We start from the raw sequence: 15,392 nt of genomic DNA, 5'->3' as shown, positions 1-15,392 counted from the left end.
GTGAGTAGATAACATCCTTTCTTCTATCCCACAATCCTTGGAAGTATTGGACTAAATATTTTTGTCTTGCACGCTGTCAAGAGATGGGCACACAATTCACATCCAAAATTTGAGAGGTAGCCCTTCAGCGGTGACTGTACTGAGAATAGGAGCTTACCTTAAAACATTTCTCAGGACTCATAGCATACACAGAACACTTCTGTAGCAGTCCAGCTCAATCCTGGAAGCACTGCCAATTTTCCAAATATCAGACTGCTTCTACTAATGCCCCTGGTTAGGCTACCACTTCTAGTAGTATCTTACAAGGATAACTACATGGTGCAGGCCTCAGGATCTAGGTGTCGGCTTGCAATAACCCTATAGTTCCTAGTACCTGTTGCCTCTGTATCTCATTCCTTTGTCAACTGCCACTAAGAGGACAGTAATAGAGGAAAGGAGTGATGCACAGTGATCCGCAGACCACTTGCTGGGGAAGTTCCATTTCTCAGTGAAAAAGGTATCTGTGACAGAAAAATGATAAATAAGCAATGAGAAACTCAGCATGCTCAACTTCAGAGTGGTCTGGATGACTGGTAAAGAAGAGAAGGAAGCATGGCTTAGGATGATTCAAATTATGCTCAATGTTGACTCTAAATACAAGCTCAGACATGGTCTGTACATCTCCTTCCTGTTAGTTTTGTTTTTTAAGTAGTAGTGTGCCTTGGCACACAGTGTATAAAGTAGAACATATGAATAGACTTCAAGGACTTGGTAATGTCTTTTCAAGGTTATGGCTCGAACACTTGCATTGTATTCTTGTCTTTTTAATTAAAAAAATTAATTTGGGGAATAGTAAGGATTAAACATCAACAACATTCTTTTCACACAAGCAATGCAACCGTTATTGTGGCTTTTTAAAAAAAGCAATGCCTATGCTGTATTATCTGTACTGTGAGAGAAGATGGTCATTACTAAAGGAGTAGACCTCCCATCTGCAGGTTTTCAATAATATGTACAGTTTATATCACTTGGTGTGAACTCATAGGTATCACCATTTTTGTTTGTATGAAGCATCTTTGCATCTTTGTTCTGTTCCTGCACTGATTTAATTTTTGTACCTAATTTTATTATCTGTATTTATCTGGTTTGGAGGTCTGGCTATTGTTTCCTTTTATAACTTTTTTTAGATTAAAGAGTCTTTTTGTGTCTGATACATTCTTCCCATTAAGGAATGTATATATACGAGCCAATGATACTAATCAAATGTTAAATAGACATTAAACAAGACTCTTGAATTTCTCCATAACATTTACTTCAGGTCTTAAATGCTTTCTGCAGCTCTTTTCTTCACCTCTTCAGCTTCTGAGACTTCTTTTAGGACTGTAGACACTATAACTATATGCACTGTTTCAACTCTGCTGAATGCAGAGATAGTCTCGCCTTCCTACACAACTACTCCCAGCATTATTCATGAAAGGCTTTCATTAGCCATCTATTGCCTTGCACTGGGCAATAAAATGGTGTTCATCTTGTTTATCCAACACCAACTCTAAATCCTTCTTGTAATCCTTGCTTTCCAGGATACAGTCTCTCATCTTTATCTGTACCACGACAGTGTCATGTCTCTTTTTCCCTAGGTGTATAATTTTGCATGTGATTATTACAAAGGACAGTTGGTTTGAATGGCTTAAGTTCCCATGCTGTCTGAATTTTTATGAATGCGTTGTTGTCACTACTTTGCCATTTTGGTTCTTTAAGTGTTTACTTCTGTTTTTGATGAAAAATATTGGATTGACTTCGGTCTAACTGCTGTTCACTGTGCAATTGCACTAGAGATTCAGTGACCATTCTTCGATAATTGTGTGTTAAAATCTGCCAGTGACTGAATTCTTAATCAATTTAGCATACCTGTTAATTTTGTCTGCCATATTTTATGAGAATGTTTTGGGGTACTAAGTCAACCACTTTAAAAAATACATTGTGGATATTATCATACACTCTGGCAATCAGTCTTGGTGTGTTTTATGAGCTGCAAAGAATTTGAGGCAACTGCTGTCCTTAGGACATGTCCTAGGTATCTTTGTATCATACATGTATTAGAACCTGTCATGAATGTGATATAAAGACCCTATGGGCTACAGCAGATAGTTTACTTCCCAGACTGGAAGCAGAATCGTCATGTCAGTACAATGTTAAGCCCAAACTGATCAGTCTTTCCACTGTGACCTGTCCTAAGCGTGCCCGTACAGAATTAGCACCACTGGGAGAGTTAGCACCCTAAAAATGCAAGAGTTTCACAGAGTTTTGTATTGATCTGTCTTCCACACTGCAGACAAGTTTTCATCCACAAATTCTACCATACAGCAGCTGACAGAGAGGGACAGTGCTTCTGGTGACATAGATAAAGGCAGCATTCCCTGGATTCAGTTTAGTAAAGATAGAAAAGGAAACAAAAGGCAGGGTAATCTCTTTGGAATACACAGTATACAGAAAATCAGGCAAGAATTTCAGGCAATTTCTGGGCTCAATGCATGCTTTTTCCAAAAAGCAGAACAAAGCGTAGTTTTAACGCCTACACATGGTAAATTATGTCTGCTAATTTTTATTCTTAAGGACATTTTCCAGTAGCGCTTCAGGGTTTAGAATAGTTGCCCCAAAAGAATGATAGAGTGATAAGCTTTTAAGTAATGATGATTTTTCTCAGAGAATTCCAGAGAAGAGAAGACGTAGTTTCATAGGAATGTGTGGTTTTGGAGTCAGCTGACCAAAATGGAAGTTACGTATTTACAGAGAGATGTAAACAGTAGCTAAGGCAAAATATAAGGCATCTTACCAAATTCAGAGGGGAACGATGCCTTACCTGACTTTGAGGCATCTGATTCCAGGGTTTGCAAACCTAGTTAATTTCCTGCATATGTGAATGGGGAGAATTAAACAGCTGGGGCAGAGGTTCAAAATAGCCTGTATGCTGACCAGGAATGACCAGATCTTAAGCAAACTGGAATGAGAAAGGAATATCTATAAAAACCATGTGTTATCCAGGTTGGTGTTTTCCTACTGTTCATGGGATATCAAATCCAAAGTAATCTCCATAACACAGCTGAGTTAGGTGTCTAAACTCCCATTATAATTGGTTGTCATCTAAGGTGTAATTCAGAATGTTGAAGCCTGTAGCATTTGAGATGCCCCAGATTGCCAGGGGTGATAAACACAATTCTGGCAGCCATGACACGATCTACAGGGGACTTGAGATCTTCTGGATAGGCAGGTGGAGGCCAGACAGGACACCAGAAGATGTATTTTGACCTACATTTCAGGTTTAGGAACCCTAACTGGCCCTGAGATCTTTTAGGTATTAAAACTATAGGACATTTTAACTAACTTAATTACATTTGAAAGTCAAATGTGAAAGAAACTAGATGTTATTTCTAACTCAATCCCTTGTTTAAGGGAAAAACTTCCTTTTATATTTTCTTTTTCCTCCTTCTTCTCACAGAAAACCCAGATACTTGCAAAAGGTGGAGGCAAACATCCTGCAGCTACTTTGCTCTAATATAACCATTCAGCTTCCTACTGGATACACGTTTTTAGCTGAGAATGATATAAAGGAAGTTTACCAAACACAGATATCTCATGCATATTTCTTGGAATATATTTCATCTTGAAATATAAGTTCTTATCATAAACTCACTCTCTGTATATATGCCTAGCTGCATTTCAGCAAATAGCTATAATCAGCGTAAAATACAGTCACGAACTGTTACATTTTATTGACCAGTGCCTGTGGTACAATTAGGAGTTTGGGGATATTTATCAAGTCCATTATAGTAAATTAATGAGCTACGCAATTTAAAATTCATTTTCGAGTTACCACAGCCAGATAAAGTTGGAACTACTTGTTTAACCAAAGAAGTCTGTTTCAATGGTTCATAATAGTCTTATCTGGGTTTTTTTTGAAATATATTAAAGGCTGAGTGGGTTTTTTTGTGTTTTGTATGCTTTTCGGATTGCAGTGCTTTTCCATATTATTAATATTAGTGTAATCAAAGCAATCTTGCAATCAGTAGAAACTAAAACCATATGGTTCTTGTTTCTTTTTTACTTCACTTGTGTTACTACACTGGCCTCAGTGCAATTAATTTATGGCAAAGTAAAGAAAAAACAGAATCAAGCTCTCAAATTTTAAAATTTCATCCAGGGAGGGAGAGAGGAGGCAGTTGCTTCTCATTTGGGAAAAAATTGGGGAAAAAAAAGGAAAATACCATACACCTTAATCTTCAAAGATGAAATCAGGGTAATGTCTCAGTTTAAATAGTGAGATGGACAAAGAATAATTTATGTATTTTATATGCTTATGGCAGGAGTACAAAATTATGGCTTCTTGTGTTCACTGCACACATATGAATTTCATTTGCCAGAGGCCTGTTTTAGGATCCTGAAAACGTATTTATTTTGAATAATAGCTTTTTCAAAGGACAATGCAAAATTTTTGCCTTTAGTAAATTATACAATCATTTTAATCATTTTATCTTTTAATTTTTTCAGTTATTATTTGAAGGGGACATAAATGTTTACTGCTTTCCTTAGTATCAAGTAAGTCAGGTGATCATTCGCTTTTCATGTGGCATAATCAAATATGATTTGAAAATGTCCATCTGTTGCAAAGGCAGTTTGTATAAGAGGAGGAGAATACAGGTAAAAATCACAAGTAATGCTAATGAAAAGTCATCTGTCTAACTGGCGTGACAGTTCTCTGTTACTCATCTTGGATATTCTTATGCAACTGTGACCACAATGCAGCAAAAAGTTTCTACTAAACTAAAAGTACATTTCCAAAAGAGCTCTCCTCTAAAAGAGCAGTAATTTCACGATGCATTTGATGTTGTCTCATTACTCAAAAATTAAGTAGAAAATTAAGGAGAAAACACTCAGAATACCCTGGCAACATGCGAGGTGCCATTGCTAGAACAAAACCAAACATTTTTTTTGTTTTGGATTTTCAAGTAGGAGAAGGCAGACTAACACCATGGGGTGGACAAACCACTCAGACCATCAGCAGCACTTCAAATACGCTTTTCTTACAATAGTTGTAAAGCTGTTCCGCAAATGCACAACAAACCATGACACAGCACAAAGCATGGGCAAATGGATAGACAGCTTTTTTTCCATCCCATACATCTACTCTCCTGCAAAAACATTAATTCACAGGGTTGTGAATCACTCCAATGTGCCTTTCTTGAAAGGCTAATGGCACAGGCATGAGGAAAATTTCCTCGTGCACGAACAAAGGTATTCCTAGACAAGTGAAAGTTGGACCCGTGATTTAGTAATGATGCCAGTGATGCAAATGATGCCAGTGATGCAGGATAAGCATAGTATAATTAGTTCAGTTATTTTCCATTTACCATGAATAGGGATAGCAGAATTTGAATCATGTCAGTTGATACTACCTACGACGGATTAGTTGGAGGGGGAACCTTCAGGCCCTGGGATCCAGCCCATCACCTGGAGGTGAATGCTCTTCCCCCCTGCCCCTGCCACGTGGCCTGGCAACCCCATAAGGAGATCACACAGACCACCAGGGAGGGACGGACGAAAGAGGAAGTTTATTGTGGGGTAGGGGTTTATAAGGCTTTTAGGAGGGTCAAAAGGGAACCAATTACAAGTTCAGGGGCACAGAAAAAACCAATCAGGTAAAAAGTTAACAAGGGGTTAACAAGGGGTTAACAAGGACCTAATAGTTGATAAAGAAACCAAGAAATTGAACAGGCAGAAATCCCTTCTCTTTTTTTTCAGTTGGCCTACTTTTTTGCAGAAGCAAGGACAAACAGAATATAAGAAGGCTTTGCAGTTACATTTCTTAAAGTAGAAAGGAGAGATAAAAGACAACTGTGATGGAATGTGGGTCTTTGGATCCTGGACCAAAACGATAATATTATATACAGGAAAATGGATAGGAGTTTGGTCATTCTTTCAGAAAAAAACAAATCTGTTTTGCAAAACAGGCACAAAGGCAGACTGTCATGAATGAGTGTTTTAGGTCGGTCAAAGACTCACCAGCGAAGATACAGACAAAAGCAGGTTTAATATAAAAGTGAAAGTGCAACAAAGTTCGTCAGCAAGGTTCACTCTTCTCCTTACTAGATGGTTGAAGCCTGCAAAGAAAAATCAGACTAAAATCTCAAATCAATCAATCTAAAACTAAAATCAGTGTATAATGACCTATATGGAGGCTGGGGATGGAAAAAGGGTAAGTGGTAGAGTTGGGAAAGGGTAAGGATAAAAAGAAATAAGGGAGACCTTCCTGTTGCATTACAAGGTTCCAAGTGTACCCCCTTGCCAAACTTAGCCCCAGATTAGACCAGTGGTTTAGGCCTAAAGGTTTTATCAGCTCTTAAACTTAGCAGCACTGAATCGATAGCCTAATTTAAACAATTTAACAGAAGATTTTATAATATTTAGTATAAGTACAACAGTAACTCACAGGCCTAACAAAATTACAAATCTAATGTACTTAAGAATCTAAGAGAGCAACATCATAATACATTTGCTACAGCATATCACACTTCTATGCACACAGACCTAAAGGAGCATGTAGAAGGTATATATCTGTTAATAAATACCCTTCGAGTTCAGTGAAGTACTCACGTCAAATGCCTTTGCATCATCTCAGCAGGTGAAGGGAGTGTGGATGTCAGCTCAGGGTCTGTTGTTGGTGTTTGGCAGTGGTCCTCCAAGCATAGTAAATTTGAGTTTGCTGGCTCTAAGAGGTGTTCCACTGAGAGGGAGATTGCTGGTCACAGCCCACTGTGGTCCAGGAGAGCTCAAAAGGATCTCCCTTAGGAGTGCTGTTTATGGGATTGCAAGGCCATTGGCTTCAGTAATAGTAATTTTCCATTCTGGTTGCAGTTTGGGTTGGTAACTTTCTTTGAAAGTTCAGTAAGAAAAATGTTTTTCCACTTTGGTTGTTATAAGTTTCCAAGTCTGTTCGTTTAAAAACAGGAGCTCGTTAGACAACATAAGTACCTGGGAGCAGACAGTGTTTCTGATAAGCTCAGGAGGAGCTTAGCCCAGGTGCTGTTCATCAAAGCTGAGGCCTAAGGAGTGTTTCTGAGATCATAGTGTGGTCCAAGAAGGGAGATGGGGGTGGTTGTACCACCAAACAGACTCATTTCTTAGCAAGTTACAGAATTTACATTACAAATTTAAATCTTTTATAAATTGTATAAAATACAGGTCCTGGAAAGAAAACTTTCCCTTTTCCTTATTCTTACTAAACGTATAATGAAAAAATGTATTGCAGTGACTGCATCATTTAGATAGTCAGTCTGCATCTACCTGAGCAGCATGTGAGGAGTGTATCTGTAGACAGAAGCAGTGGCATTGCAGATCCAGCTGCGCATGATATGCTCATGTCAGGTTTTACTTTGCACTACCTCTGTTCTGGTTCCTGCACGGGGTATCTTCATAGTTCAAAATAAATCCCAATAAAGGGGGTGGCTGAGATACTTGCTTTAAAAACACACTTCTCCTCAAACTAGAACAATCATGTAAACACCCCTCCTCGATGTTCTGTTGCTGGAAACTAGCAAAACTGATATCGTCTAGTACCAATCAGTTCTTCAACAATCTTTCTTGACAGCAAAAGCAGAGAAAGAGTTTTACCACAACAGGATCATCTCACGATTAGCTAAGGAATAGCTTGTAGTTTGTATATGTTGGCAGAGCAAACACTTTCCCACCGAAAAAGAGAAGTTATTCACATATGATAACTTCACAGATGACCAGTGACTAATTTCCTGGATCACAGATCTGATGAAAGTAAGACTTTTAAACTTTTTTTGCAAAGGAGTATAAAAAAATACTGATGTTGGGAAAAGGGCCAAAAATATAATATAAAATATCATATATATTTATATAAATATAAGTTACATTTAAAGATAATAATGACATAACAAATTGTGACAAAGGCTTGGGAAATACATCAAAGTCTGATTTGTTTTATTGCCTGTTTCATTTAGGCATTAAATTGATTTAATTTCATTTGAGTATAATAGGAAGACTGTTGCATGCTGTTCAAGATGTCAGTAAAATTTAGGATCTCCTTTGAGAAGTATAAAAGATTTCATCCTAGACATTATGTGATTGAGATGGCAATGCAGAATTTAAAATACAAATAGAAAGCTGTGGATCAGTGGGACTTTAGCAGGAGTTCCTGTGATACATAAAGATCTTGCTGAAGGAAAACCCATCCAGCATTTGTTCTCTTCATTCACTCAGACAGATAAACAACCACTTGTAAGAAAGGCTCCTGAGGAGACAGGAAAAAATTTAGGTTAACTGTATGCATCCCATAGAAATTTTGTTTGATGTTAAGCTACATTCTGACTATATGTTTCTGTAGATAGCTTAGTCCTAAACTTAAAAATACCAACTGCAGGAACTGTATACCAGGCAGTAGTAAAGCATGTGCAAGATTTCACAATTTTTGCTTGGGCTGTTGGAAAAAAAGTCGCAAATTTAAGGTGTGTATTTAATTGTTTATTTGAAAGAACTCTTGATATGAAGTTCACATGTGGTGTGTTAGAGTGGTAGTTAGGTGTGATACTGATTTGGTTTTGACCTTGACTTTGATGGCTGTAGTTTGCAACTGCTTGCACACTGGATCCACAAGATGCTGGTTGAGGGGAGAGATCAGACATTATAACACTGAGGAGAGAAAGAATCTTTAAGCACTAAATATATCCAGTTCATAACTGGCCAGACTTCAGAGGGAGCTTAATAGTCCTCATGTTTTAATTTGCATCCACATGTTTATTTGTACACATCCATTAAGTCTTTATCTGGTGTTTCTCTAGTTTTTAAAAATGTTAAAACTGACATCACAATTTCATTAATGCACAGAATTAAATTTTATAATCTGTTCTCAGGCAAAACTTTTATGAACTTCCATTCATGAGCTGCAGGAGTGTAGTGGCTGTCATGCACTGGTGAATGGTGTTTCCAGTAAAATATGAATCCTGACATGTGGTTCAGTAATCTAACAAGAGAAAAAAGAAGACATGATCTGTTTAATGTGCATTTATCCTCCTAATAGTCCGTTAATGTGCTGTCTAAGGGTAGACAGCACATTAGCTTTCATTGCAGAAAGCTGATAAATATATCTCTGCAACAGTGCCTATACCTTGTAAGGAACTGCTGTAATCAGGTGAATTGCTAACTATTAATTCTGGAGCCAGCGAGAACATCTCAGAGGGAAGGTTTATTATTCCTTTCTCTTTGTACAATAGCAACAGGAAAATAAAAGTTTCTTTATACTTGCTCATCATTCAACTTCACTCAGCAACCTTTTTTTCATATTTTCCTCCCTTAAAAGCATCCAAAATATTTACTTGTGTCTTTCTGACTGCATTATCCTAGTCTGACAAAAACAGAATACATTTTCTGTGGATATTCTTAAACCTGAAACTTATTTTTTTTCCTATGGCTGTTTGTTAATTAAAAACCACTACTTATATTTAGGAATAAAAACTACAGAAAATGTTAATGTGCCTCATAAATCACTAAAAAGTGCAAATAAATATACCGCTGTACTTTCACAGTTGCCAGAATGTGTAGTTGTTATTTATGAAAATATATTTGGACATAACATTTGTGTTAATTTTAAGCATAGAACTCCTCAGTTTATGGATACTTAAAAAGCAGCATTTCCAATATTCTCCAATATTTCCTTTATTTTATCTTTCACTGAGGTGGATATACTGCTTCCTATGGAAAAAGATACTATTTTTAGAAATGTACTTTTCACAGGTGAATGGAGCTGATGAGAAAGGATTAGTAGGATTCTCATTTGGTTTTTCTGAGTGCTTGGATACCGCAAAGGACTTCGGTAGAAATCTTGACTTCGGAAAGCATCTACAGCAGTAGGAGAAAGGGTGGCAATGGGTACAGAGATGAATTTTGAGACATCAGAAGAAAGAGAAAAAGATTGGAAATAGGTGGGAATAGGGGACAGGAAAGAGCATGGAGCAGCAGAAAGACTTGGTTTGAGAGAGGACCAGAGTCAGGAGGAATAGGGTGGTGAACATAGAAAGAAGGGGGACAATAAAAGGAGTATGGCTGAAATTATTCTGTGGGAAAAGCTCTACAATTCTGGCTTCATGGCATATGATGTGGACTGTGATAATGATTGTCCCTGGTGGGACAATGGAGAAACCAGGATCACGTAGAAATACTTGTTTTCTTTTTTTGTGGTAGAAACAGAAAGGGAAATAGCTGTCTTGGTCTTAGAGGTTGTCTTCTGAATATATCCCTGATGGTGTCTGCAGAGAGCTTCTCCCATGGGTCAGGAGACGCTGCCTTTCATATCTGCCTTTCTAATAGCACTTAAATTCACTAAGGAAAGCCAACTGTAAACAAGTCAGGCCTTCTGTATTCAAGTGGCTTACGGTGATTACCTTTTTGTTAGGTGATTTCCTAGGGGACAAGCTGTACATAAGTCTATATGAACACCTCTAGGCACATCCTGTTGTACGGTATTTGGTCACCTCATAAGCATACGGGCATACATCTGCTCCTTGGACAGGGAGAGCACACACTGATTTTGGTTATCAATCAATTTCATTTCCATCTGGTTTCCTTACCTTCTCCTTTTTGTGGATAGGAAATACTGTAAGAATTAAATACTTGAAGGTAACCTCCAGATGTTTATTTGGACAATTCTCACTTGAAACTCACATGTTTCTTCAACCTCAGGATCTTGTTTAGCTAACTTAAAACCAAGAAAGCACCTTATTAATAGGAGGTATAAGATAGACACGAAATTAAGAATTAAGCTCTTTATTTAACCTGAAAGATGCTGAAACTTCTCAGTCAGACATGGAAAACCTACAGATCTGTCTTTCTAGGAGCCTACATGATGCTGGACCAGATGATGTGCTTTAGTTGTTCTTGCAAGAGATCTGAAAGAAAATGTGACTGCTGTTTTGGGACCTAATTCTATGAAAGAACACTTGAAAATTGTCATTAGGTAAAACAGGGCTGCCTGCTGAAATCTGTGCTGTTTGGTTTGTATGTTACCTTTTCAGTATGGTTTTTCTTCACTCAGCATTTGCTGGAAAGCTGTCCAGTGGGACTGTTACAGCAACTCCTTAGGACTGTCACCACCAGCTACAGGCATTTCTGTTCTTTATGTTCAACGACAAGATGAGCAGTAAGCTGGGTTCGCCACTGCCTATCTACCATCCTGATATAGACAAACCCTCTCTGGAATGAAAGAATAGCCTGTTCTCCATCTCCTTTGGCCTGTCTCCAAGACTGACAGCCAGGCACAGTTTGGCTTTGTTATTTTTTCATATAGATGCCTTTTAACCAGGAGCTGAACCATGGCAACACAAGCCACTTAACAACAGCAGTTCTTATGCTTGTTTGCCAGAGTGAGTCATGTAAAGTTTGTAAGCCTTAGATTAATATTTTCTGTCTTAAAATATTTGTTTAAGAAAGACCCTTGTGACTTTAACAGATGTAAATGCCACACTGGTAGAAGTCAGCCATCTGGACTTTGTAATCTGTCAGGTAAACAAACAGACCCAGGCTCTTTGACATCTCTCAGATTATTGCTTTTCATATGAACATTAACATTTCCAAAGATGTCTCTTTGCTTCATCACATTTCAAAGAACCCATTAATTTTGTTTTAACATGCTAAAATATTTATTTTGACCTTTTACATTCTGCTATAATAACCTCCTGGCTTGTTGGACTCGCCAAATCAAAATACACTGATGTACACTGAATGGCCTTGTTTATTGTATAAACACACTGCATAAACAGCTCTTGCAGAACAAAAGAGTGGGTCCTTCTCTGTATTGTAGCAAGTCTCCTTGTCTGTTTCAGATTATCCGTACAGGTAGGGGCTTTCCAGATGGCTTTCCAGCCTCTATACCTTGTGGACTTGCTCACATCCAGGATTATTTCCCCCACTGTGAGTAGTGCTGAAGTAAGACCAATACCGTGTTGTTATCTGTTCGATGCACAGGTGCCGCTGTTGGAGTACCGACTCTGCTCCTGGTCCTGGTGGTGCCTGCCCTGGGTGTCCTTGCCTGCTCAGGATTCTGAATGTAGCTGGATTTATCTCGTCCTCTGCCTAACACAAAGGACTCCCTTTGAAGATGAGGACTGCGACTCTTTTTGATTCCTGTGGCACCATCCTAAGCCAAAAAAATTACACTTTAAAATGAATTACCCTACCAATTTCCTATGAACTTTAAGAGGACTGAGGCATCCAGGAACTCCTTCATGAAGTAAATCAACTTTTGAACGGCTAAGAAATATTTTTAACTTGTTCCAATATGCCTTATAAAAAACACTTATGCTGATCTGTGACAGTTGCATGATTTGGTCCAATGGGGCAAGTTACAGTGTTAAAACCCAATAACATAGGCTGTACAGTGAAAGTAAAATCACCATACGTAGGTGCTTTAACTTGAATAACAAATTGTGAAATATAATAGAGATTGAAATGTTGATTGTATGTGATAAATGTAAGAGTACTACGTCTGTCTGTACTATCCTATATGTTTTGTGTACTGCATATTTTTGAATGGCCCCGTCATCATTTATTGGGATTACTGGTTTTTAGAGAGACAGTCAAAGCAAAAACATTTCATTATTTAGAGGTGTATTTCTTGAGGCTATTGGATAGAACTGGAAGGAGTTGAAATAAAAGTCAGTGATAAGGTTTTTTTATTTTAAATATGTTCAGAATACCCGAGACATGAATAGCATGCTCAGCTTAAAGGAATTTACCTGCACTTCACTGACACGAGTTTTACCATATTCTTTTCTTAAAAGAATTCAATTGACAAAATCTATTATGGTCATTGTTGCTGATTTGAGGAGTCAAATGTCAGCTTTCAGGGAAGCAGCGTAATGTATTTGTTTTTATTTAGTCCTATTACTTCTATTGTTATTAAGGTAGCAATATAACACTTATGAGTTTGGAGATGGAGTCCATGCTAAGATCAGCCAAGTGGACCATGAAATGGTAGGAAACATATGTTATTTTTTAAAGTGAAAAGATTTAAAATATAAAAAAGAAAAAGATATACAATAAATGGCAGAAACAGAGTAGCACAGTAAAAAAATTATTATATTTACATTTTTATGCTGCAGACGCCAGGTGTTACCTTCCTGTATTGAAGGCGTACATTTGGGAGAACTATATGCTTTTTCAAGAACTTGATATTATTCTAATGTTCATAGTGTTGTAAATAAGAGTTTTAAAGTTCTGAGACCATTTCTCTATTTCATAGAGTACTGAACAATCCAACTGTGTGTTAGTACATGAAAGTCAGATCCCAACTGTTAGTCAAAGCTAAATGTTTACTATGGCCTTTGCAAAATGGGAACTCTTAGAGATAGAGAATGTTTTTGTTCTGACTGTGTCTAGAGTGTTTCAGTGTTGGGTTTCTTTGTTGGTTTGTTTGGGTTTTTTTAAGTTGCTAAAGAAATGCACATTCCTTTCATTTTCCATGGTGTGATGGGAATTAGTTTGAGTGTGAATGGTGAAGAAACACCATGATATTGAATCAGCTGGCTCAAGTAATAGTGCAATGTCTGATGCTTCAAGAATTATAAGCTTTGAATCATATTTTATTAGCACAACCTTGCTAGCTACTTAGAAATAGATTTTATCTTTTTAGAACTGATACTGTAGGGGTCTGTAATAATAATATTTACATGAAGCAAGGATAGATCTATTAATAATTTACACCCCTTTCTTTTATTTGTATAATTTTGTACTATATATTTACATGTAAAAGCGTAGAGTCTTCATTAAGAAATATCAATAATACTGTTTTAGTTTAATTTTAACTATTTGTTACAAGATGAAAATTTTTTAAATGTGTGAAAGTGATAACTTCCCTATAAAGGAATGTCAAAGTGTCAAACACTACTGAGTTTCATAAATTGTATAATTATTTGAAAGAGAAATGAGCTGTCTTCATACATAAGAAACTAATATGCTGTAAGCCTTCTGTAAAAAAAATGTGGTTTATGGTGTTTCATTTGGTTTTGTTTTTTTGCAGTATGACTCATTTTTGTATAATCTACAGCCACAACTAAATCTTTTGCCAAATGCATGATTGCCTTTTACTTTTCTAATACATGGTGTAAGAAGCAAAACTGTTTCATTTTTGCATGGAAATGACCTGGAAAGGAAAGCCGCTTCTTTTTATTAAATCAGCAACACAGATGAGGTAGGTGTCACATACTGATCAGATAGTTGGAGATTTTTCTGTTTCACATAATTGTGTGAATTTGACTGGGACCTTCAGTTTCAAATTGTTGTCAAGACAAACTAACTAGTGTATCATCTGCTTTAAAATGCAAAGTTCTTAATTAAAGTTTATATAGATAGACATATTTGTTGTTTCTTTATATTTCAGGAAAATTGATATTACTATTATTTGATACTGATGAATATTGAACTGGTTTTTTAGTTACTTTTTATCTTTTTTTTTTTTTCCAAATGAGTAGAGCAGGACTGTGCTTTGTCCTTTTTATGAATGAAAAGTAAATTACAATTAAATAAATGTATTAATGTTACTCAAAGTACAATAGCTGTCTTTTGAATTGGAGCTTTCTAATTTCCTAACAGTGATGTGGTCATCTGTGACAGAATAGGTGTGGATGGAATGAAGTCCTGTGTATCCCTGCCCTGCCTTCTTGTGAATTTTGCTAGAGTTTAAGAGCTTCTATGGCTGTTTTGCTTTGATTATAGGTGACATAGATAGAAAGATTTCCTAACATCAGTAACACAGAAGATTCTGAGAGCTTTCTTGCATTTTTGGAAGCAAAAGATAACCAAGCAGAGTATTTTTTCAGGTATTTTTTTTTACTCCAGTAGACAAATGTTGTAGTTTAACCCCAACCAGCAACAAAGTCTCACACAGCCGTTTGCTCACTCCCTAATAGTGAGTGATGGGGGAATTCAAAGAGTCAAACTGAGAAACTTCGTGGATTGAGATAAAAACAGTTTAAACAAGAAAAGCAAAAGCCATACACACAAGCAAAACAAACAAGGGATTCATTCACCACTTCCCATGGGCAGGCAGGTGTACCCAGGAAAGCGGGGTTCCATCATGGGTAATGGTGACTGGGAAAGAGAAATGCCATCTCTCTGAATGTTCCCCACTTCCTTCATCTTCTCCCAACTTTATATACTGAGCATGATGTCATATGGGATATCCTTTTGGTCAGTTTGGGGTCAGTTGTCCTGGCTGTCCCTTCCCAGCTCCTTGTGCACCCCTCTCCATTTCTTCCAGACGTGATTAATTTGTCATTAACTTTTCTACCATCTTTTGCTTTTGGGTTTATTGATTCTAGGAGGTAGGAAAACATGATTTTTTT

General features: G+C 37.1%; 1 protein-coding gene across 1 annotated transcript in view; it reads left to right on the top strand.

Moving 5' to 3' along the window:
* CNTN1 (contactin 1) overlaps positions 1–14,602 on the top strand; it is an 80,557-nt gene extending 65,955 nt beyond the window's left edge. Inside the window, exon 22 of the mRNA XM_018080611.2 lies at positions 12,016–14,602. Within this exon, the coding sequence (XP_017936100.1) occupies positions 12,016–12,095 (80 nt within the window). The 3' untranslated portion in view covers positions 12,096–14,602. The remainder of the gene's footprint in view (positions 1–12,015) is intronic.
* Positions 14,603–15,392: the final 790 nt, after the last annotated feature.

The sequence above is a fragment of the Manacus vitellinus genome, unplaced genomic scaffold (genome assembly GCF_001715985.3).
Source record: "Manacus vitellinus isolate BGI_N305 unplaced genomic scaffold, ASM171598v3 scaffold_5_pilon, whole genome shotgun sequence".
Classification (NCBI taxonomy): domain Eukaryota; kingdom Metazoa; phylum Chordata; class Aves; order Passeriformes; family Pipridae; genus Manacus; species Manacus vitellinus.
Note: the sequence above shows the minus strand (reverse complement) of the source record. Positions and strands in the feature narration are given on the sequence as shown.